Raw genomic sequence first — 23215 nt, forward strand, 5'->3', positions numbered from 1 at the left:
GCGGGACCACCTCAGAGAGAGACCCCCTTGTACATAACCCCTGGGCCCAGGCCTGGCCCCGCCCGCCCGCTCGCCCCCCGTACATAGCGCTGGTAGAACTTGGAGAGCCGGGGTTTGCCGTGGTTGTTGAAGATGAGAATCGCTTTGATCATGGTGAGGCGGTGGGAGGTGGCCGCTCCAGCCGGCCGAGTCACTGCGAGCTCTGCCCCTCCCCCTTCACACTAGCAGCAGCTCCCCCGCTATTCGCGCCCAGAGCGGAAACGGAACCGTTCCCACTACCCACGTGACACGGAGTCACCCGACAAAGTGGTGCGGCTCATTGAGAGTGTCAACATCCGCCAGGAGTAGTACCCTACGGTCACGTGCTCTCAGTGGCCACTGCCAGGAGTTAATATGGTTTACGTCACGTCCGCCCTTACTTGCCTGTAAGCAGTATGGCGGAAGTGGAGGAGCAGCTACCTCTCTCTCCTCAGGACGGTAGCCGAAACGAGTGTGGAGAAGAGCCACCGGATAGGGGAGCTGTGGTGGGGGTTGCCGAGCCGGCTCCCCCTTCAGCCGGCTCCCCGGTGACCGAGGAACCTGCCGAGGACTCCAAGAAGAAAAGTAATAGGAAAAGGAATTATTGCCCTGGGGGGCGGGGTGAGAACGGTCGATCGCTCTGATTGCCAGGTGCTTTGGCCAATCGGGGGAAAGAGTGAGCCGCCTACTTCAGCTAGCTTAACCAATTAGGAAAAGGCAGAGGATACGATCGTGTGCGGCGGGGGAGGGGAGGAAATGCTCCAGGCCTGTTGTACGGGCGCGTTGGTATCTCCCGGCCGCGGGTAGGACAGCGGCTAATAGCTTCTCCCGGCACGAAGGGTTGGGCGGGGCTGGGGCTGGGGCTGTAGCTGCTGAGCTGTCTCTGAGGCGGCCTGCCTATGGCTTGGGGCGGGGCTCCTGCCTCTGCCCAGGTGCGCAGCGGCTGGTTTCCTTCGCGCCCCCTCCACCGCGCTCAGTCTCTGCTCTCGCCCTAGTTGACGTCCTGCTGAAGGCTGTGGGGGACACGCCGATCATGAAGACCAAGAAGTGGACCGTGGAGAGGACCCGCACCATCCAGGGGCTCGTTGACTTCATCAAAAAGTTCCTCAAGCTGGTGGCCTCGGACCAGCTGGTACGTGACCTGTATCCTCTAAGCTGGGGAAAGAAGCGGCAGGTCCTAGGGCTGCTTGGTGTCAGGGTGAAAAAGGGGATAGCAGTTAGGTGATGAAGTGCGGGACGTGTGGAGCTGGCAAGGCTGCGATCAGTGATGGCATCATGTTGCCTGCTTCTTAATTGTGTAAGTTGCTTTGTATGGTGATGAGCTAACTCTCCACAGGGTACTTGAGAACAAAAGGGGCTTGTTGTACTTGCTGACTATGGAGCCTATACCGGCATAACTATGATAGCATCACCCTAGAGTGTAGACACAGCCTGCACTAGAGAAGAGTTTTTTTCCCATCAGTGTAGGAACACCAGTTCCAAAAACAAAGTTAGCTACCTTACCAGAAGCATTTTTCCATTGACATAGCTGTGAGGTTAGCCTAACTATGCTAAGCACAAACTCGGCTGTCTAACAGGAAGTGGAATACATATATAATAAAACATAAGGAAAACACACATTGTGTAGTGCATACAGGAAAAATATCTCAAAAACCTCCTATTAAATAAAAGCTATTGCATTTCTTTATGTATTTGTATAGTGCCTAGCACACCGAGGTCCCAGGGCTCCTAGGCACTATGGTAATACAAGTGATAAATAACACTGCTCTACAGCCAAAATGCTTCTGAAATAAATTTAGTCAAACTTCACTAATTCTGGGTCACTGAGAACGAAAATGATGCTTAAAATTGTTGACTGGCACTAGTTTTCAAGATGTGCTATTGGGTCAGTATATACGACCCTTGACTTGGGAATGGCGGAGGATAAGTGAGTTATAAAGGGAAGGGATCTCAATTTAAACCAGAAATGACTAAAATACATCTTTGACTGGATCTATGAATAAATCTATGACTGGGTTTGGACAGTACTTGCTTTTTAGGCAAAACAATGAGTGATGCAATCTGAAGCTGGTATTGCGTCATACATGATATGAATTGCATCATGTTATTCCTAGAAGTCATCGATGAGGCAATCACAACGAAGCTTACATCACTCTGTTGAACAAATTGCCCTATATCAGCTCTGGAAATCATACAGTGTCGTGCTCTCTTATTTGTCAGTGTTTGATTTTGCAAAGGGACACATTTCTGTTTAGCCAAAGTGAGCAGAGATGCCTCGTACTTGTGTGAACAGTGCAGATAACTTCTGCTATGTTTGTGGTGAAGTGACTTTTGCATCACAAAAGCGCAGTATAACCACTATGGTTAAGAAAGCCTATCACCTTTATTTTGGCTGCAAAATTGGAGATCAGGACAAGAGGTGGGCCCCACACATATGCTCCAACACTTGTGCAACAAATCTTCACCAGTGGTTGAACAGGAAAAGGAAATATATGCCTTTTGCAGTGCCAATGGTTTGGAGAGAGCCACCAGATCATACCAGCAATTGTTACTTCTGCATGGTGCCTCCAGTTAGGAAAGGTGTGTCAAAGAAGAAAAAGTGGACTGTGCATTGTCGAAACAGTCCATCAGCTATACGCCCAGTACCCTACGGAGAAGGACTGCCGGTTCCTGATGCACCAGAATCATTCTCACTTGAGTCAGACGAGGAAGAGGATGAAACTTCTGGTCCTGAACTATCAATGTCACAGGATCCACATTTTCTCCCATCCTCCTCTGAACCACACCTCATAACACAAGGTGAACTGAATGACCTTGTCAGGGATTTGGAACTACCCAAGAGCAAGGCAGAGCTGTTGGGTTCCAGACTACAGCAGTGGAATCTCCTGGCAGGTGATGTTAGGGTTTCCATGTTCCGTGACCGTCAAAAGGATCTTGTCCCATTCTTCTTCATGGAAGGTGATCTTGTAGCCTGCAACAACATTGATGGTGTGATGGCAGCCCTCAACATCGTTCACGATCCAGATGAGTGGAGACTGTTAATTGATTCATCAAAGATGAGTCTTAAAGTTATTTTACTGCATAATGGCAGTGTTTTGCCATCAATTCCAGTTGGTCATGCAGTCCATATGAAGGAAACCTATGACAACATGAAACAGCTTTTGAGGTGCATAAACTATGACCAACATCAGTGGCAGCTTTGTGGCGATTGAAGGTTGTTGCTCTCTTGCTTGGTCTGCAGACTGGATACACAAAGTACTGCTGTTTTCTCTGCGAATGGGATAGTCGTGCAAGAGATTCCCACTACATCAAGAAAGATTGGCCACTCCGACTGTCATTGGAGCCTGGGAGGAAAAGTGTTCAGCATCCACCACTTGTTGAATCAAGGAAGATTTTGTTACCACCCTTACACATCAAGCTGGGTCTGATGAAGAACTTTGTCAAGGCCATTGACAAAACACAAGCAGCTTTCAAGTACCTCCGTGGAAAATTTCCAAGGTTAAGTGAAGCTAAGATAAAGGAAGGTGTCTTTGTTGGTCCTCAGATTCGTGTACTTCTTCGAGATGATGCATTTGACCATGCACTGCGTGGCAAGGAAAAGATGGCATGGAAAGCCTTCCAGTTAGTGGCAATAAATTTTCTTGGAAACAACAAGGCAGACAACTACAGGTTGTTGGTGGAAAACCTCCTCAAGGCATACAAAAGCCTTGGTTGCAACATGTCACTAAAGATACATTTTTTGCACTCTCATCTAGATTTTTTTCCAGCGAACTGCGGAGCAGTGAGCGACGAGCACGACGAGTGATTTCACCAGGACATTGCAACAATGGAGAAATGCCATCAGGGCAAATGGAGCCCATCAATGCTTGCAGACTATTGCTGGACAGTGACAAGAGATGCTCCGTTTAATGAATACAAGAGACAAGCCAAGAAGCGCCGAGTAGACACTGAATAGGACTAAACTGTGTACATAATAGTTTTTTGCCTTTTGTTTCATAATAAATTTTATTTATATAACCCTTTTGCTGATTTTTAAAGTGTTACATAAACAGGACAGGTGAAATATTATCATGTAAAGCAACCATAAACACATGAAAAGACCTAGGTTTACAATTTATGATTAAAACTCTACTATCTACACAATATACATAGACATAAAATGTAAAAACTTAAATATCTTAGAAACAGTAGCCAATCAGTTGTTTTAGTTGTCATATTTGAATTCAGCACATCAAAATACATAATAAATAGCACATTTTATCTCTGAAGCAGACGACTTCTCAAAAATTGTAGACCAGTGTAATAATATAGATACATACATCTATGGTCTTACCATCAGTCTCAGACACTCTTGTTCCCCTGGAGGCCAGTTCCTGGTTTTCTTTTAATATACTTAGGCCTGGTCTACACTGGGGGGGGAAATTGACCTAAGATACATCGACTTCAGCTACGCTATTCTCGTAGCTTGAAGCTGCGTATCTTAGATCGACTTACCTCGCGTCCTCACAGCACAGGGTCGACTGCTGCCGCTCCCCCGTCAACTCCGCTTCCGCCTCTCGCCGTGGTGGAGTACAGGAGTCGACAGCCGAGTGATCGGGGATCGATTTATCGTCTACACTAGACATTATAAATCGATCCCTTATAGATCTATCACTACCCGCTGATCCAGCGGTAGTGTAGATGTACCCTTAGAAGTTTTCAGTACTTAGGTCTTGTCTACACTAGTGGGATAAGTCAACCTAAATTATGCTACTCCAGCTACGTGAATAACGTAAATGGAGTCGATGTAGCTTAGGTCAACTTACCGCGGTGTCTTCACTGCGCTTTGTCGACGGGAGACACTCTCCTGTCAACTTACCTTACTCTTCTCGGAGAGGTGGAGTACTGAAGTTGACCGGAGGGCATTCTGCTGTCAATTTAACAGGCCTTCACTAGAGAGGGAAGGGGGGGGGCAAAATAGGCAGCTGCCCCGGGGCCTGGCAATTTACAAGGGCTCGGGGCTCCCGGCTGCTGCTACCCTGGCAGCGGCCGGAGCCCCAGGTCCTTTAAATCACCGCCAGAGCCCCGGGCGTTGCAGGCTGGGCAGCGCAGAAGGGCTGGCTGGCTGGGGGAGGCTTACCCCCCTCCAGCCCCTTCCCCTCCAAGGCCCTGAAAGTACCAGTAAGACTTGTATGTTACTTTCACCCCTAGATAAGTTTCCATGGGTATGTTCGATGCAAGAAAATTTTGCAGTAGACAGGAGGTCTTGGTGTTGGATATTCAAAGCAAAAGAGCGAGGACTAGACCATGGGCAAGACAAGTGCTTGATTGCAGGTGTGCAAGACAAGTGCTTGATTGCAGGTCCTAGTACGAATGGCGTAGCATGCTCAGACCTGGGGAAGCAAGGTTGTCTCACATTATTTCAGCAAAGACCCAGTTGGCCAGTTAAAGAACAGAATTTCTAGGTTCCATGCAGTACCTCTCTCTGTAAATGATGGTGGCTCTGTGCAGAACTTTGAAGGTGTAAAGAGAGGTAAATACTGTGAACAGAAGGTAACCTTCACCCCATCCCTGACAGGGCCATAGGGTCAAAGAGGTGCTCCTCGTAGATAGGAAGATAACTCACCAGGCAGATTTTTTCACCTTCTGTTTTCTTCCCTCACAGTTTATATATGTGAATCAGTCCTTTGCTCCTTCTCCAGACCAGGAAGTCGGGACACTCTATGAGGTGACTTTAGTTTTGAGTGTTGTACTTTCTTAATATTTGTTTAGTAGAAACTGTCTGTACCCTTGTCTGCCTTTTTAAATCTGCTATATGCCTGCCATGCCCAAAGTGGTAACATCATGAATTTCTGTAACATCATGGATAACATTGCATGAATGTATTAACAGGCGACACTGTTTCATGATGCGTTTGTCCAATAGTAATAGTTTAATTCATGAATGGACTGCTTCATTGGTAATCTAACCCCTTGTTGCTTTTCTTAAAAGAGAACTGGATAAATTCATGGTGGTTAAGTCCATTAATGGCTATTAGCCACGACGGGTAAGGAATGGTGTCCCTAGCCTCTGTCTGTCAGAGGACGGAGATGGATGACAGGAGAGAGATCACTTGATCATTGCCTGTTAGGTTCACTCCCTCTGGGGCACCTGGCATTGGCCACTGTCGGCAGACAGGATACTGGGCTAGATGGACCTTTGGTCTGACCCGGTACGGCCATTCTTATGTTCTTATGTTTTCTCTTTCTCCACTCCCTTTTCTTTTCCCTGTAGTGTTTTGGAAGTGATGGCAAACTTGTACTGCATTACTGCAAATCTCAAGCGTGGGGATGAATGGTAAGCAGCCATTGATGCCCAGGACTGGCCTTCAGAAAGGAAAAGGCCTCTGATAATCTTCAGAAACAATGCCCATGGACATGCTGAAGAGAATTGTATATTACTGCCTATGAATTTATTTTATTCTGTGCATTTATCTACAAAATGATGCAGATGACTTGCATAAAAGAAGAGCTACATAGAATTACGTGGCTGAGTAGCCTTTCTTCCTTGTGTCATTTGTAGTGTGGGGGAAAAAATTGCATGTGCCATCCGTAGAATAGAGCCATCTTTCCTGCTGCAGAGCTCCTTGGTTGCCACATATGAAAGGACATTATTTCATGTCTTGTGAACTGCATAACTCTCCATTGCTCTGAATACTGTATTGAGGATATAGCTTTCCTTTATTAGGAAGGGTACTTATTGCACTTGTGCACGGGGATTCAGTTTACTTCTGACATAATGTTCATCTCTATTATGTGCAGTTTAATCTCTTACCTGTTGTGAAGTCTTTACTTTGAATGTGTAGTGTCTCACTTACGCCTCACTTCAGGCAAGTATTTTATAGGTTTGTCTCATAAGTAACATATATAAACAGTTGTACACAAGGTAAAAGGAGTATTTTCATACTGTATACTCTCTCACACCTTAAGCTATGAGAGTATTTGATACAGCTGCGTTTCCTGAACCTTTTTTTTTTAATTTTTCCCTTTAGCAATAGCAGGACACATGTTTCTTACCTTTTTCCTATTTGTTTAATATTTTCACCAAAGCTATAATATACTTGGAAAAATGTCCCTGGCAGCTCTCACCTACCAGCAACAGCAGAAAGAGAGTGACCCAGCTATTGACTCTTTCAGTTTCATGGAAATAAATGTTGGATGTCTAAAGCCTACTATAAGCATACTTCCACTTATGCTCCTCATCCCCTGCTTCATCTGCTGTATTGTCACTGTTCCATCAAAAGAAATGGAACACCACTTTGGGATATTTTGATAACTGTCACAAAGTAATCACAGGAAATGGTTCTCCTGAAAGAAAAGGACTTCCTATCACAATAACGGGAAGAAGGATACTGAGTCTCCATCCCACCCATGCACTGACATCTACCCTGTGTGGGAAAGGAGCCTTGCCAAACAGTTCTGTTTAGGGGATGGGCAAAGGCTTAATCAGGTTCCTCTACCAAATCACTTCCCCTTTTTATTAACATGAAGGAAAACTAAAGAATTATCCGCAGTCTGCTAATCTATTAATATGTAATTGTAAATTTGGCTGCTTGCTAATATATGCTACCCAAAAGTGTGGCTATAACCTCTGCATGCATAATTTTTGTTCTATTTAGGCTGTTTTAATAAACTCGATATTTCTTTTTTCATGTTGAAAGCTAAATCAAAATTCTTTGATTTCAGCTAACCAAGTTGCAACCATCTCTAATTTATGCAAATGTGTTGAGTATTTAAGTGTCTGTCTATATTTAGACAATCAGAATTCTGAAGGATTATGAATAGGTGTGTTCTAAATCTGTTTCCAAATGAATTATTTTAGTAATAATTACTATATTTTTAGAAAACTGATGCACACAAGTTTATAATTCCTTATTTATGAAATGGCGTCTTCCAATAAATACAAAAACATTCTAAAACAGTTAAATGAGTGCCCCTTTGATTAAAATTCAAAACCAGAAAAATAAATTCCTGTTGTTCTTTCAGAGCCAACTATTGGGTTGCTCTGAAGCAATTGTAACCTTGAACAGCCACTAGAGGGTACTTGACGATAAAAAGATTTGCACATTTTTCAATAGGTTTTGGAAGTGATTTTGTATTCCCATTTTGCCTGCTAAACACATTTGATTAGGTTTCTCTCAAGCTTGTGGCTTCTATGTGGCAATGTGGTTTATCTCTTAGCCAACCACAACCCTGGCTCTCTCTAATTAGTTTTAGACTGAGCCTGTTCATCTCAGTTGTTTTAATTAATCAAACTACTGGTGTGGTGCATATGGACATGTGGAATGATGCGAGAAGCAGAAAAGGAAAGAATAGAAATGAGAGGCGGAAGAGATATAAGTCATCTTATCCATCCACCTACCACTGCAGGATTGTTCGTCTTGCTGCATTATCAGTTTTATCCTTTTGAGTTTTAAATGAAGCAAGGGATGGGGCTTCTCTTGCTTCCTCGGGGGCTATTTTACAGTGGTAATAGACCTCATTGTTAGGTGTCTGTTTCCTTGCATTCAACATATGTATTAATTTGCTCAGTTTTGTCCTATTTCAAATTTAGAATCATAGGGTTAAAAGGGACTGTGAGGATCATCTAGTCTACCCCCTGCCAAGATGCGGTAGGGGGTAGATCTCATTTATTTAGATAAAATGTGCTTTTCCTCAGGACTTGGCAGGTCCATTCAACCACACTAAATCATTCCTGTTTGTCCTTGCATTTGCACTTTTTATAGACTTAGACAGTTGTTCTTTTCTTCCCCCACTTGTTAGCTAAAAAATATGTTTAGTTTTTTGTCTCTGAACTGGTGGGGTCTAGGGTGATTCCCTTATTCGCTCTGGTTCCTCTCCTATGAATTCATTCTTATTCTGTCTTTCTGGCACTGAGAGGTAGTGCTAGTCTTTTAATCTCCTTTCAGTACAGCTCTTCACATGTACCAGCATTTTGCTTCAAGGGTACAGCCGGGAGGCTTCTTGGTGGTCCTCTTTTCAGCTGCTTCTAGCAGTGATCAAGTGGCCAGCTCTCCATTGACCACAATAAAGCACTCTGAAGATTACCAGTGATCCATATGCCACCATTCAGGATAGCAACTCCTCCCTAAAAGGGGAAATTCTTTATCTGAGTCTGTCTGAAATTATGGATTATTGTATAAACTTCCTAAAGGTGAGTCACATAGCTTATTAAGGTGAGTGAATAAATGGCTAGCAGGTAGAAGAATCTGAGTCAGAAGTGTGTGGTCTGTGGAATCTGGCAAGGAATGAAACCCCACAGTAAATATAGCTTTGACTAAACCAATTTAAATATAATGTGTAATATCTCAATTTGCAGATGAGCCTAAAATGAAGGACGTGGTTAAGAAACACGGGAGGTAACTGTATGGCAGGATAATTTTGATAGATCAGGCATCTAGTCAAGAGGTGAAATATGAATTGTAAAATAATCTCAGCTATGTATAGTTTAAATGACACTGAGTTAATTAATGCAGTATAACTGAAGAAATACATAGCTAAATTGGAGGGAGTACAGTCTAGGGCAACAGATGGTAAAGGAAATAAGAATAGTGATAAAGTTTCTTTATCATGAAATGTGATGAGTGAGAGGTGACAAACTGAAATATTTTTAAACTAGATAGGGTTTATTATAAAATTAAACCATGAAGGTTGATGACTGGGACCATTGACATCACACTAGGATGGGGTGGCAGACTTAATCTGTGAGGAATTAAGGGAAATCTTACACATCATGGCCCAGTCCTAAAGCTCTTAATCACATGGAGCTTGATTATGCACCTTTTCTTGCTATGGGTAATCTCCACCTCTCAGAGTGTTCACCAGTGTGGGTAAATAAAACGTTAGAATCCATTTGGGTTGTAGGATGAGTGGGGAAAAAAAGATAAACTGTAATAGAAGTAAGAGAAAATATGCATATTTTCATTTTTCTTATTTAAATACATTTCATAAACTATATTAACTAGAACTGTATCTGTGGTAATATAGCCTCTCAAAATCCAAGTTCATTTAATGCATGGAAGGAAAATACAATAGTCATGTGACTGCCTGAGCAATTTATGGGCGTCATGGCATTACTGTGCAGTTTCATGTATCTGGACCAACAAGTACTAGGTTGTATGCTGAAATTACTTCTATTCTCAAATTTTGGCTAAAAATATCAGAAAAACTGACAAAATAATTTGGAAACTGATATGAATTTAATATTTAATGTGTTAACCTACACATTTTTAAATCTACAGAACTAGATAGCTTTCATTCAAGAGTTTAAAAAAAATTGGCTGAAGAACTGTTGAGTAATGTTAATTCTTGACAAATCTTGGAACATTGGGGAAGTTTTAGAGACTGGGAAAAAGCTAATGTCTTGCCAAACTTTAAAAAAAAAAAAAAAGGCTACATAGTAACTATGGGCCAGTTATCTTGACATCGATCCAAGGCAAAAACATGGAAAGGCTGATACGGGATGCAATCAGTTAAAAAATAAAGAAAGAAAGAAAGAATGGTAGTATAATTGATGCAATCAAGATGGTTTTATGTCAAGTACATCTTGTCAAACTATTTTTTATGACATTAAAAGCTGAATTGATAGAGGTAACTATTGATATAGTAACTATACCTACATGTTATACATAGATGCGTGTAAGTCAAATGACTCTCTCATGTATATTCTGATATTAATAAATACCACTATACCTAATCCATAGATCTATTAATGAATTAAAAACTTAATATCCGATAAATATTAAAAAGTAATTGTAAATAGGGAGGCGTCTAAGGGGGTGTTTCTAGCGGGGTACATCCAGGAATTTGTTCTTGGTCTAAGCTATTTAATATTTCTATCAGTGATCAGCAAGAACATATAAAATCATTGCTGGTAAAATTTTCAAGTGACACAAAGTGGTAAATAATGACAGCTCAATTCTACAGAACAATCTGGTTTGTTTGGTAAACTGGGTTCACTTGAACCTTGAACAACATGATGTTTTTGTTTGCTGTTTTTTACACAGCTAAAGGGGAGCCAAAGGTGTATAAGGTCATACATACCATTATGAACAAAGAATGCAGGTCTCACTTATAGGATGGGGAATTGTATTTTGGAAAGCAGTAATTCAGAAAAAATACTTGGGGCCACAGTAAATAATCAACTGAACTTAATCTGTTAATGTGATGTGGTGGCTAATAGCTAGTGCGATCCTTGGATGTGTAAGCAGAGGAATATAGAGTAGAAGTAAGGAAAAGGTGGTATTACTACTGTGTGTAGCATTAGTGAAATAGTTACTGGAATAATGTTTTCAGTTCTGGTGTCAACACTTTAAAAATACAAATTGGACAGAGTTCAGAAAAGAGCTCTACGTGAATGGTCTGGAAAACTTGCCTCACGGTGAGAAGAAATTCTATTTAGTTTATTCAAGAGAAGGCTAAGTGGTGACTTCATCGTGGTCCATAGGGAAAAGGTTCTGATATAAGGCTTTTCAATCCAGACTACTATCTGGCAAAAGTATAACCAGATCCAATGGCTACAAGTTGAAACTAGACAAACTCAGACTAAAAATAAGGTGTAAAGTTTTAGCCAAGAGGGTAATTAGTCATTGGAACAACTTATCTAGGAATGTGATGGATTCTCCATCACTTGAAGTTTTTGAGTCAAGACTGAATGTCTTTCTAAGACGCTCCAGCTCAATTAGGAATTATGGGCTTGATGTAGAATTATAGGGTGAATTACAGAATGAAATGTATGAAGCAGGAAGTCAGACAAAATGATCATAATAGTTCCTTCTGATCTTAGAATCTATGAAAAGTTTAAAAAAGTGTGACAAGTGTCAAATCAAATTTGACTTTCACTGTTTCCTAGTCAACTTGTTTGTTGCTTTAAACTGTAGTTCTGACTATGGAAGTTCACTTGGTATACAGCATCAGGGTAATATAATCTGATCTTGCCTTGCTGTGACAGTCTCTGTACCATTTTTCCCCCTTGTCACTTCTTACGGGAATAGTATTTGATAGTGCAGTATTTCAGCTATATCTGCACAGATGGTAATGTTGATGTAAATGTCTAAACTACTTCATTTGGTTTAGTATATTCTGAATGTGTTATTAAAGGTGTAAAGTATTTTTATATTTCCTCTTATTATTTCCAAATTAACAGAAATGCTACATTTCACTCTGTGCCTAGCAACTGCTTCCTCCCTATGCAGACTCCAGGGACCTAACTTGTTCCTTACAACTCCTAAATAATTTCAGTTTCCAGCTAATGAAGTCTAGATCCTCTTTGTCAGCTTGTTGATGCTACTGGAATTCCAATCATCTGATGATTGCCCCTTACAGCCTCTCACATCTTAAAAAGAAGCAGTGATAAAAGCAGTACCTACCCACCCTCTGACTAGGTGAAGGAGTAATTTCCTGTCAACCTTTTAAAGCTTCCTGAACAGCCCTATACATCCTCTACCAGCTCCTGTATCCTAAGAAAATCAGTATGGCCACCTGCCTTTTGTCAAAATATATGAATGAATATTCCATAAGTATTTTCTTATATAAGAAATTAAGTTGTACTATTTAGTTTTTTAAATTAAATATAAACTAATTTAAATGAATAGCAAACAAGGTAATCAGAGGTACTGAATGAAACTGGAATTGCCTCAATTACAACCTTCTTAATAGAGAGGTGTAGAATCAACTGGTCTATAAGTATTAATGTCAACTCAGTGCCAACTTGAGCAAAGATCTTCTCAACCCTGTTTAAAGTGTGGTTCTAGAAAAATGACCCCAAAAAATGGGGAATGCTCCTTGTCCATGGATCATTGATGAGGATGGCTAGCAAAGTTATCAGCCTTGATAACAGCACGAGCTGCAAGTTAGTCAGTGTTAAACTTTGTATGTTTTTCCATATGCAAAGAACAAAGATATACTTTCAGCATAAGTGACTTTTATATTAATCAAAGACCACTAAGAAGGAACAAAAGTAAAGTCCCCATGAGAGAGCACAATATGTTTGTGTGTCTCCTCTGCCAGAACAGGAGATGGCTGCCTGTCCGTAAATAGTCTTTAGGTAGTTAAAGGTACAGTACACATAATATAAAGTAATATAATTTCCATCGCTAAATTTACCACAGTCCTGGGGCAATCTCCATGTAAATCAATTAAGCAGATGAGTTTGACCTACTGGACTCAGGTAGAAGTGAGTTAACATTAGCTTGCCTGCTTCATAGGCTCTTACGGAATACCCATTCACAACTGTCAACTTAATCTAAATAAACTTTATATATAATTGCTAAATATCTGTATTGAAAGATGGTGTGGTGTGCTGCAGCATAAAAATATCAAAACAATAGATCAAAGTTGCAACTTCTACATCAAAATGAAAAATCAATATGGGAAGTTAAAATGGGGGGAAAAAATCTGACACTCTCTAGGCTTGGTATCGGAGCTAATAATCCTTGCCTTCTCTGGGAAGTGGAATGCACAGGAAGAAGTTAATTTCTAAAACAGCAAAATTGCAAAGCAGAGAAGAGGGGCTCCAAATAGAAGACCACACACTAACTATTCTAGAAAGTATCAGAGGGTAGCCATGTTAGTCTGTATCTACAAAAACAACAAGGAGTCTGGTGGCACCTTAAAGACTAACAGATTTATTTGGGCATAAGCTTTCGTGGGTAAAAACCTCACTTCTTCGGATGCATCCGAAGTGAGGTTTTTACCCACAAAAGCTTATGCCCAAATAAATCTGTTAGTCTTTAAGGTGCCACCAGACTCCTTGTTTTTATTCTAGAGAGAAGGCTTAGGGAGATTTGATTTTCTCATTATTTAACTGTTGCAAATTGAGAGAGTGGAATATCTTATTTAAAAATGTGTTTTCTCACAATGTTAATTAAACAAAAAAACATAAGTGAAAACCTAAGGTTTACCACATACTTCCAGCAGGATAATGTATCCCCAGACTGAGCACAAACTGATGGCTATGGATAGTCCTGGGGGCAGGCCTGGAGCTGAAAATCACAACTCTCCAATTTGCTTCGCTCAGCAGTGCATATATCAATGTGAATGTATCTGTTTCAATGGGCAATACATGATTCAACATATAGCATGACTTAGTGAAGCGTGTACAACACACACTATGTGACGTATATGTTTCATAGCGTGATTGTTTCCTTATGTGACTGAGTATGCTTGTGATGTTTGTTATATATTTCTGAATAGTAGAGTTTTAATTATGCTTGCAACAGTCCCTGACATGCTTCATTTGCTTCTGGTTCTCACCGAATGGATCATACATTATGTAAATGACATCCACAGGAATTTAGAGCAGACCCTTATGTGAGATAAAAGGCACAGACATTTGTGTGGTGTAAATCAAAATACTTTCAATTTTATTAGTACAGCCCTTATTTTAAAAAAAGTATTCTCCATTAAGGGTCCAAAACATTACAGCAACATTGTAAGATGTAGTGCTTTGGAGCCTTACTGGAGAATACCATCTACTTATAAGGAAATATTCTCTGTAGCATATTATTTACATATGTTCATTTTTATTATCTGCTTGATAAAATGTTTCATACTGTATATACCTGTTTGCTTATTTACAGTGAATTCTGTGGTATTCCCAGAATCTTTGAGGCACATTGGGTATGTCTACACTACGGGATTAATCCGAATTTAGATAATTCGGATTTGAAAAACAGGTTGTATAAAGTCGAAATGGATGCGGCCACACTAAGCACATTACTTCGGTGGTGTGCGTCCAAGTACCGGGGCTAGCGTCGATTTCTGCACCGTTGCACTGTGGGTAGCAATTCCATAGCTATCCCATAGTTCCCGCAGTCTCCCGCGCCCATTGGGATTGTGGGTTAAGATCCCAGTGCCTCATGGGACAAAAAACATCGTCGCAGGTGGTTCTGGGTACAGCCTCACCTCCTCCCTCCCTCCCTCCCTGCATGAAAGCAACGGACGGCAGACAACCATTTTCGCGCCTTTTTTCCTGGGTGGGTGAACACTGCAGACTCCATACCATAGCAAGCATGGAGCCCGCTGAGCTCAAGACAGCAGTCATGAATATTGTAAACACCTCGCGCGTTCTCGTGGAGTTTATGCTCAGCCAGGACCAGAGAAACGAGGCGAGGAGGCAGCAGCGGCGGCAGCATGATGAGGACATGGACACAGACACGGATACAGAATTCTGTGAAACCACGGGCCCCGGTGCTTTGGAGATCATGTTGTTAATGGGGCAGATTCTATCCATGGAACGCCGATTCTGGGCAAGGGAAACAAGCACAGACTGGTGGGACCGCATAGTGTTGCAGGTCTGGGACGATTCCCAGTGGCTGCGGAACTTTCGCATGCGTAAGGGCACTTTCATGGAACTTTGTGACTTGCTGTCCCCTGCCCTGAAACGCCAGAATACCAAGATGAGAGCAGCCCTCACAGCTGAGAAGCGTGTGGCGATAGCCCTGTGGAAGCTTGCAACGCCAGACAGCTACCGGTCAGTCGGGAATCAATTTGGAGTGGGCAAATCTACTGTGGGGGCTGCTGTGATGCAAGTAGCCAAAGCAATCACTCAGGTGCTGCTACGAAAGTTTGTGACTCTGGGAAATGTGCAGGCTATAGTGGATGGTTTTGCTGCAATGGGATTCCCTAACTGTGGTGGGGCAATAGACGGAACCTATATCCCTATCTTGGCACCGGAGCACCAAGCCACCGAGTACATAAACCGCAAGGGGTACTTTTCAATGGTGCTGCAAGCACTTGTGGATCACAAGGGACGTTTCACCAACATCAATGCGGGCTGGGCGGGAAGGGTTCATGACGCTCGCGTCTTCAGGAACACTACTCTGTTTAAAGGGCTGCAGCAAGGGACTTACTTTCCGGACCAGAAAATAACCGTTGGGGATGTTGAAATGCCCATAGTTATTCTTGGGGATCCAGCCTACCCCTTAATGCCATGGCTTATGAAGCCGTACACAGGCAGCCTGGACAGGAGTCAGGAGCTGTTTAACTACAGGCTAAGCAAGTGCAGAATGGTGGTAGAATGTGCATTTGGCCGTTTAAAAGGTCGCTGGCGTTCATTATTGACTCGCTCTGACCTCAGCCAAAGAAATCTCCCCATTGTTATTTCTGCTTGCTGTGTGCTCCACAATCTCTGTGAAAGTAAGGGGGAGACCTTTATGGCGGGGTGGGAGGCTGAGGCAAATCGCCTGGCTGCTGATTACGCGCAGCCAGACACCAGGGCGATTAGAAGATCACACCATGAAGCGCTGTGCATCAGAGAAGCTTTGAAAACCAGTTTCATGGCTGGCCAGGCTATCGTGTGAAATATCTGTTTGTTTCTCCTTCATGAAAACCCTCCCCCTTTACTGACTGATTTTCTGTAAGCAACCCACCCTGCCCCTTCCCCCAGCTTTCTTTCAAACCAAATAAAGTCACTATCATTTAAAAATCATTTATTCTTTATTAATAGATTAGAAAAAGAGGGAGGGAACCAGGGTGGTATTTGGGAGGAGGATTGCTGGGAAGGAAAAAGCCACAAAGAAAAGGTTAAAAAAATGACAGCCTTTTGCTTGGGCTGTCTACTGGGGTGAAATGGGAAGGTGTACGTAGCCTCCCCCCCCCCGAGTTCTTACACGTCTGGGTGAGGAGGATACGGAACATGGGGAGGGGGGAGGGTGGAACAGGGGCTGAAGCGGCAGTCTGTTATCCAGCAGCCGTTCCTGAACCTCCACCAGACGCCAGAGCAGCCCCAGCGTTGCATCCTTCATCCTCTGGTCTTCCTGCCGCCACCTCTCATCTCGAGCGTCCCTCCTCTCCTCACGTTGGTCCCTCCTCTCCTCACGTTCACTGACTTCTTTCCTATACTTTGAAACTGTTTCCTTCCACTCATTCACATGAGCTCTGTCACTGCGGCTGGATTCCATAATTTCAGAAAACATGTCCTCCCGCGTTCTCTTCTTACGACGCCTTATCTGTGATAACCTTCGGGATGGAGGAGGGAGGCTTGAGGAATTTGCAGCTGCTGTAGGGAGGGGAAAAAAGAGAGAATTGTTTTAAAAGCTACATTTTGCAGAACAATGCTTATACTCTTTCACGGTGACCAACACTGTTCACATTACATAGCACATGTGATTTCTGTGCAAGGTCGCATTTTGCCTCTTAATGCTGAGTGCCTGTGGCTTTGCTGCTAGAGATCACAGGTCTGGGCAACAGAATTCGGCTTGCATGCGGCCATGGTAAGCTTCTACGCCCTCCTTTCCCACATACCAAGCATAGCTTGTAGAGTGCTGCAGAATTGGGAAATGAAGTGGCAGCACTCCACACGAGCTGTGTCCAATCTCAGCCAGTTGGGGGGGGGCAGTGTGGGGGGGCTTGTCTGGGCCTCTTCAGGCAAGTAGAGTGCTGCGGTTTTTCTGTTAACATTCAGCAGCACCAGAAAACAAACTAACCACCCCCCCCTCTCGCCATGAATTCTCTGGGATGATCGCTGTACCCCTCCCCCCCACCGCGTGGCTGGTATCAGGGAAGATCCCTGCAGGCACCAAACTAACCCCCCCCCCCCGCCGCCGCCCCCCTCCCACCATGAATTCTCTGGGATGATCACGGTACCCCTCCCCCCACCGCGTGGCTGGTAACAGGGAAGATCCCTGCTAGCCAAACGCGAAAAACTCAGGGCCAATTTCCCATCTGCGCTTGGCTAACTGCAGGGAAGGATTTATTTTCCGCCACAGGCAAACAGCCCAGTAGGAACGGCCACCTCTGTCCCCTTAATTAAGTTCCCGTATTTCAACCAGGTTACCAGGAGTGATATCACTCTCCTGAGGATTACACAACAAGATAAAGAACGGATGTTGCTTGAATGCCAGCAAACACCAGGACCATACGCTGCCAGGCTTTGTCAGGCAATGATACCAGATTACTTGCTGCAAGCATGGCGTGGTCAAGTGTCCTACCATGGAGGAGGGAATAAAGATGCACTGCCCAGAAACCTTCTGGCAAGGCTTTCGGAGTACCTCCAGGAGAGCTTTATGGAGATGTCCCTGGAGGATTTCCGCTCCATCCCCATACACGTTAACAGACTTTTCCAGTAGCTACAGACTTTTCCAGTAGCTGAACTGACCGCGAATGCAAAGTCAGGCAAAGTAATCATTAAAAACCGTTTGCTTTTAAAACAAGTTTTATATTTTAAAAGGTAAACTCACCTGAGGTCCCTTCCATGGGGTCAGAGTCTTGGGTACTGGCTTGGGAGGCTTGGGAGGGTACTTCAGTCAGGGTGATAAAAAGATCCTGGCTGTTGGGGAGAATGGAGTGCTGTGTGCTCTCTGCAAGCTCATCCTCCTCCTCCTCCTCCTCCTCTCCCCCATTGGCAGAATCCTCAGGCGTCGCTGATGAGACTATCCCCGACCCAGAATCCACGAACACAGGTGGGGTAGTGGTGGCAGCCCCCCCTAGAATTGCATGCAGCTCGGCGTAGAAGCGGCATGTCCGCGGCTCTGACCTGGAGCGACCGTTTGCCTCCTTTGTTTTTTGATAGGCTTGTCTGAGCTCCTTGACTTTCACGCGGCACTGATCTGAGTCCCTATTGTGGCCTCTCTCCATCATGCCCTTGGAGATTTTTTTCAAAAGTTTTTGCATTTCGTCTTTTAGAACGAAGTTCTGCAAGCACTGAATCCTCTCCCCATACAGCGATCAGATCCAGTACCTCCCTCACGGTCCATGCTGGTGCTCTTTTTCGATTATCAGCCTGCATGGTTACCTGTGCTGATGAGCTATCTGTGGTCACCTGTGCTCTCCACGCTGGGCAAACAGGAAATGGAATTCAAATGTTCGCGGGGCTTTTCCTGTCTACCTGGCCAGTGCATCCGAGTTTAGATTGCTGTCCAGAGCGGTCACAATGATGCACTGTGGGATAGCTCCCGGAGGCCAATACCATCGAATTGCGGCCACACTAACCCTAATTTGAATTGCTAAAATCGATTTTGGCACTACTCCGCTCGTCGGGGTGGAGTACAGAAATCGATTTAAAGGGCCCTTTACATCGAAATAAATAGCGTCGTTGTGTGGACGGTTGCAGGGTTAATTCGAATTAAAGCTGATAAATCCGAATTAAAGTCGTAGTGTAGACCAGGCCATTATCTTAAACTGATAAGAACCCACATATTGCGCTTGACTGGGCAGAAAGGGCTATGCCTCTTTTGCAAATATATAGAATCTTGAGTGAATTTATAGAGACTTGATATTATTGGTAAATAATGATCAGTAGAGGTGTTGCCTTTAAAGGGGGGGAAAGGTGTAACTCTTAGACTAAATCAGGTGTGGTAGAGGGAAAGGTGTGGTGTATAATGAAGAGGAGACAGGTAAGTAAGGTGAAAGCAAAGAGATGCGTTTTAGGGATAAGAATACAATTAATAGGGAAGGGGGAAATATTGGTTTGTGTTTGTGGTTTACAACCAATAACAATAGTGACAGTGACTTCCAATGGGGCATAAAGCCCAAATCCAGATAAATTCCTCCCTTGGCCAAGTACCCTATAACAGAGATTGATTTCTTCCTACTTAATCTAGTTGCTCAATTGTGTGCGGTAGTTTAGGTCCTGAGCACGACCATCAGGCTAGTGGAAAGCTGTCAAGGAGGAACTCTGAAGAGTCCAACAGATGGATGGTGATCTCCATGGAAGAGAAGCCCTCCGGAGATGGAACAGCAGGATAAGGTAAGTGTTGAAGGTCTTCTCCAGAGTCTTCGGGATAGGTGTCACTCTCATCGATATGGTCAGAACCACAATGAGACCCATACCGCACCGCGCACAGGCACAGTTCAGATGGACAGCCCCGCATCCACATAGGGGGTCAGTCTTTTATAGATGTTAAGGCGGGAAAAATTGGACTGTTCCAAATAGAAATACCAAGCAAGTCTGAGGTGATAGAACCTTCAGGGATTTGGGTGGGAAAACGGATGGAATGTCCAGAGCCCAAAGGCGGGAAAATCCAGTCCTGACCAGTTGGGGCTAGCTTAGAGTCAGTTCCCCTGAGGGTATGTCTACACTACAAAATTGGGTCGATTTTATAGAAGACGATTTTAAGAAATCAATTTGATACGGTCGATTGTGTATGTCCCCACTAAGCGCATTAAGTCGGCGGAGTGCATCCTCACTACCATGGCTACCATCGACTCACAGAGCAGTGCACTGTGGAAAGCTATCCCACAGTTCCCGCAGTCTCTGCTGCCCATTGGAATTATGGGTTAAGATCCCAATACCTGATGAGGCAAAAACATTGTCGCAGGTGGTTTTGGGTACATGTCATCAGTCTCCCCTCCCTCCCTCCCTCCGTGAAAGCAACTGCAGAGAGTCATTTTGTGCCTTTATTCCTGGGTTACCCATGCAGACGCCATAGCATGGCAAGCATGAAGCCTGCTCAGCTCACCGCTGCTGTTGCAAGCATTGTAAACACCTCACACATTATACTGCAATATGTGCAGAACCTGTCTAAGGCCTGGTCTACACTACGGGTTTAGGTCGACTTTAGCAGCGTTAAACCGAATTAAGCCTGGACACGTCCACACAACGAGGCCCTTTCTTTCGACTTAAAGGGCCCTTTAAAACGGTTTCTTTACACCACCTCCGACGAGGGGATTAGAGATAAAACCGGCCTTTGCGGGTCGGAATTGGGGTAGTGTGGACGGAATTGGATGTTATTGGCCTCCGGGAGCTATCCCACAGTGCTTCATTGTGACCGCTCTGGACAGCGCTCTCAACTCAGATGCACTGACCAGGTAGACAGGAAAAGACCCGCGAAGGTTTGAATTTCATTTCCTGTTTGCCCAGCGTGGAGAGCACAGGTGACCACGCAGAGCTCATCAGCACAGGTAACCGTCATGGAGTCCTCCCAGGATCGCAAAAGAGCTCCAGCATGGACCAAACGGGAGGTACGAGATCTGCTCGCCATATGGGGAGATGAAGCAGTGATAGCTGAACTCCGTAGCAGTAAAAGAAATGGAAAAGTATTAGAAAAGATCTCCAAGGCCATGAAGGACCGAGGCCATAACAGGGACACACAGCAGTGCCGCGTGAAAATTAAGGAGCTACGGCAAGCCTACCACAAAGCCAGAGAAGCAAACGGAAGGTCCGGGGCAGAGCCGCAAACTTGCCGCTACTACGCGGAGCTGCATGCGATCCTAGGGGGTGCAGCCACCACTACCCCAACCGTGTGCTATGACTCTCTCACTGGAGAAACACACAGGGAAGACGGTTCGGGGAACGAGGAAGATGACGATGGAGGTACTGTAGGTAGCTCACAGCAGCAAGGAAGCGGAGAAACCAGTTTCCCCAACAGCCAGGATATGTTTGTGACACTGGACCTGGAACCAGTAACCCCCGAACTCACCCAAGACCCTCAGGGCACACAGGAGACCTCTGGTGAGTGTAACTTTGTAAATATTTGTAAACATTACAAAAAAAAAAGCAAGCAAGTCTGTTAACGTGTATGGGGATGGAGCGGAAATCCTCCAGGGACATCTCCAGAAAGCTCTCCTGGTTGAAATGGGGTGATTTTATTAAGGGGGACATTCAGAGGCGCCCGTTCCTGCTATTCTGACCAGAAATGTTCCCCGCTGTTAACCACGCGGTGGGGGGGAGGGGTGAAGTGATCATCCCAGAGAATCGTGTGTGTGTGTGGGGGGGGGTGGTTTACTTGTGTTTGTGCCGCATGATAACCGGGAAACCGCAGCCCCCTCCTTTTACATTGAAACCCCATTTTAAATGGACAACCCAATTCATCCTTGATATGGGAAATGCGCTGCTGTTTGCAACCTTTCCCGCATGTTAAGAAGGTTAAAAAAGCCAAAACACTGTGGCCTACGATGGCTGCCTGCAAGCCGAAATATGCGACCTTGTAATGAAAGAGTGTACCCATTGTTCCCTAAAATGTGTCTTTTTTAACCACCTCTCCCTTCTCCTCCACCAGCTGCAAATGTTTCTCCTTCGCAGAGGCTCGTGAACATTAGAAAGAGAAAACGTAAGACGAGGGACGAGATGTTCACGGAGCTGCAGATGTCCGCCCAGGCTGATAGAGCACAGCAGAATGCGTGGAGGCAGTCAATGTCGGAGATGAGAAAAGCCCAACATGAACGAGAGGAGAGGTGGCGGGCTGAAGACGATAGGTGGCGTCAGCTTGCAGACAGACGGCAAGAGGCAATGCTCCGTCTGCTGGAGCATCAAAGTGATATGCTCGAGCGTATGGTTGAGTTGCAGGAAAGGCAGCAGGAGCAGAGACCGCCGCTACAGCCCCTGTGTAACCAACAGCCCTCCTCCCCAAGTTCCATAGCCTCCTCACCCAGACGCCCAAGAACACGGTGGGGGGGTCTCCGTCCACCCAGTCACTCCACCCCAGATGATCACCCAAGCATCAGAAGGCTGGGCTTCAATAAGAGTTAAAGTTTTAAAATGCAGTGTGTCCTTTTCCATCCCTCCTCCCCCACCCATCCCAGCTACCTTGGAAATTATCCCCCTACCTCTGTAAGGAACTAATAAAGAATGCATGAATGTGAAAAAACAATGACTTTATTGCCTCTGCAAGCGGGAGGGGAGGGGAGGGTGGGGTGGGGTGGTTGGTTTACAGGGAAGTAGAGTGAACCGGGTCGGGGGGGGGGGTTGGAGGGTTCATCAAGGAGAAACAAACAGAAGTTTCACACAGTAGCCTGGCCAGTCACAAAACTCGTTTTCAAAGCTTCTCTGATGCGCACCGCGCCCTGCTGTGCTCCTCTAACCGCCCTGGTGTCTGGCTGCGCGTAATCAGCGGCCAGGCGAGTTGCCTCAACCTCCCACCCCGCCATAAAGGTCTCCCCCTTACTCTCACAGATATTGTGGAGCGCACAGCAAGCAGCAATAACAATGGGGATATTCTTTTCGCTGAGGTCTGAGCGAGTCAGTAAGCTGCGCCAGCGCGCTTTTAAACGTCCAAATGCACATTCCACCACCATTCGGCACTTGCTCAGCCTGTAGTTAAACAGGTCCTGACTCCTGTCCAGGCTGCCTGTGTACGGCTTCATGAGCCATGGCATTAAGGGGTAGGCTGGGTCCCCAAGGATCACGATAGGCATTTCAACATCCCCAATGGTCACTTTCTGGTCCGGGAAGAAAGTCCCTTCCTCCAGCTTTCGAAACAGAGCAGAGTTCCTGAAGACGCGAGCATCATGTACCTTTCCCG

The 23215-nt window shown here is 44.6% G+C and overlaps 2 protein-coding genes across 3 annotated transcripts in view; one reads left to right on the forward strand and one right to left on the reverse strand.

The window, feature by feature from the left end:
• Positions 1-270, reverse strand: part of AP3S1 (adaptor related protein complex 3 subunit sigma 1) — a 40772-nt gene extending 40502 nt beyond the window's left edge. The window contains exon 1 of one of the 2 annotated variants that reach the window (XM_054033074.1): positions 84-268. In XM_054033074.1, coding sequence (XP_053889049.1) covers positions 84-152 — 69 coding nt within the window. In that variant the 5' untranslated portion in view covers positions 153-268. Of the gene's footprint in view, positions 1-83 lie in introns of both variants that reach the window. The other variant, XM_054033075.1, reaches the window with a different exon arrangement.
• Positions 271-424: 154 nt separating this feature from the next.
• Positions 425-12150, forward strand: ATG12 (autophagy related 12). The gene is made up of 4 exons (XM_054033076.1): positions 425-603; positions 1014-1150; positions 5663-5725; positions 6271-12150. The coding sequence occupies exons 1-4, from the start codon at positions 435-437 to the stop codon at positions 6328-6330; spliced, it is 429 nt and encodes a 142-aa protein (XP_053889051.1). The 5' UTR covers positions 425-434; the 3' UTR covers positions 6331-12150.
• The last annotated feature ends 11065 nt before the right edge of the window (positions 12151-23215 follow it).

Source organism: Malaclemys terrapin, chromosome 6 (genome assembly GCF_027887155.1).
Source record: "Malaclemys terrapin pileata isolate rMalTer1 chromosome 6, rMalTer1.hap1, whole genome shotgun sequence".
Classification (NCBI taxonomy): Eukaryota; Metazoa; Chordata; order Testudines; family Emydidae; genus Malaclemys; species Malaclemys terrapin.

Coding starts and splice junctions, on each gene's coding strand:
- ATG12 (XM_054033076.1), top strand. CDS start 435: ATGGCGGAAGTGGAGGAGCAGCTACCTCTCTCTCCTCAGGACGGTAGC. Junction 604..1,013: donor CGAGGACTCCAAGAAGAAAA/GTAATAGGAAAA, acceptor CTCTCGCCCTAG/TTGACGTCCTGCTGAAGGCT. Junction 1,151..5,662: donor TGGTGGCCTCGGACCAGCTG/GTACGTGACCTG, acceptor CTTCCCTCACAG/TTTATATATGTGAATCAGTC.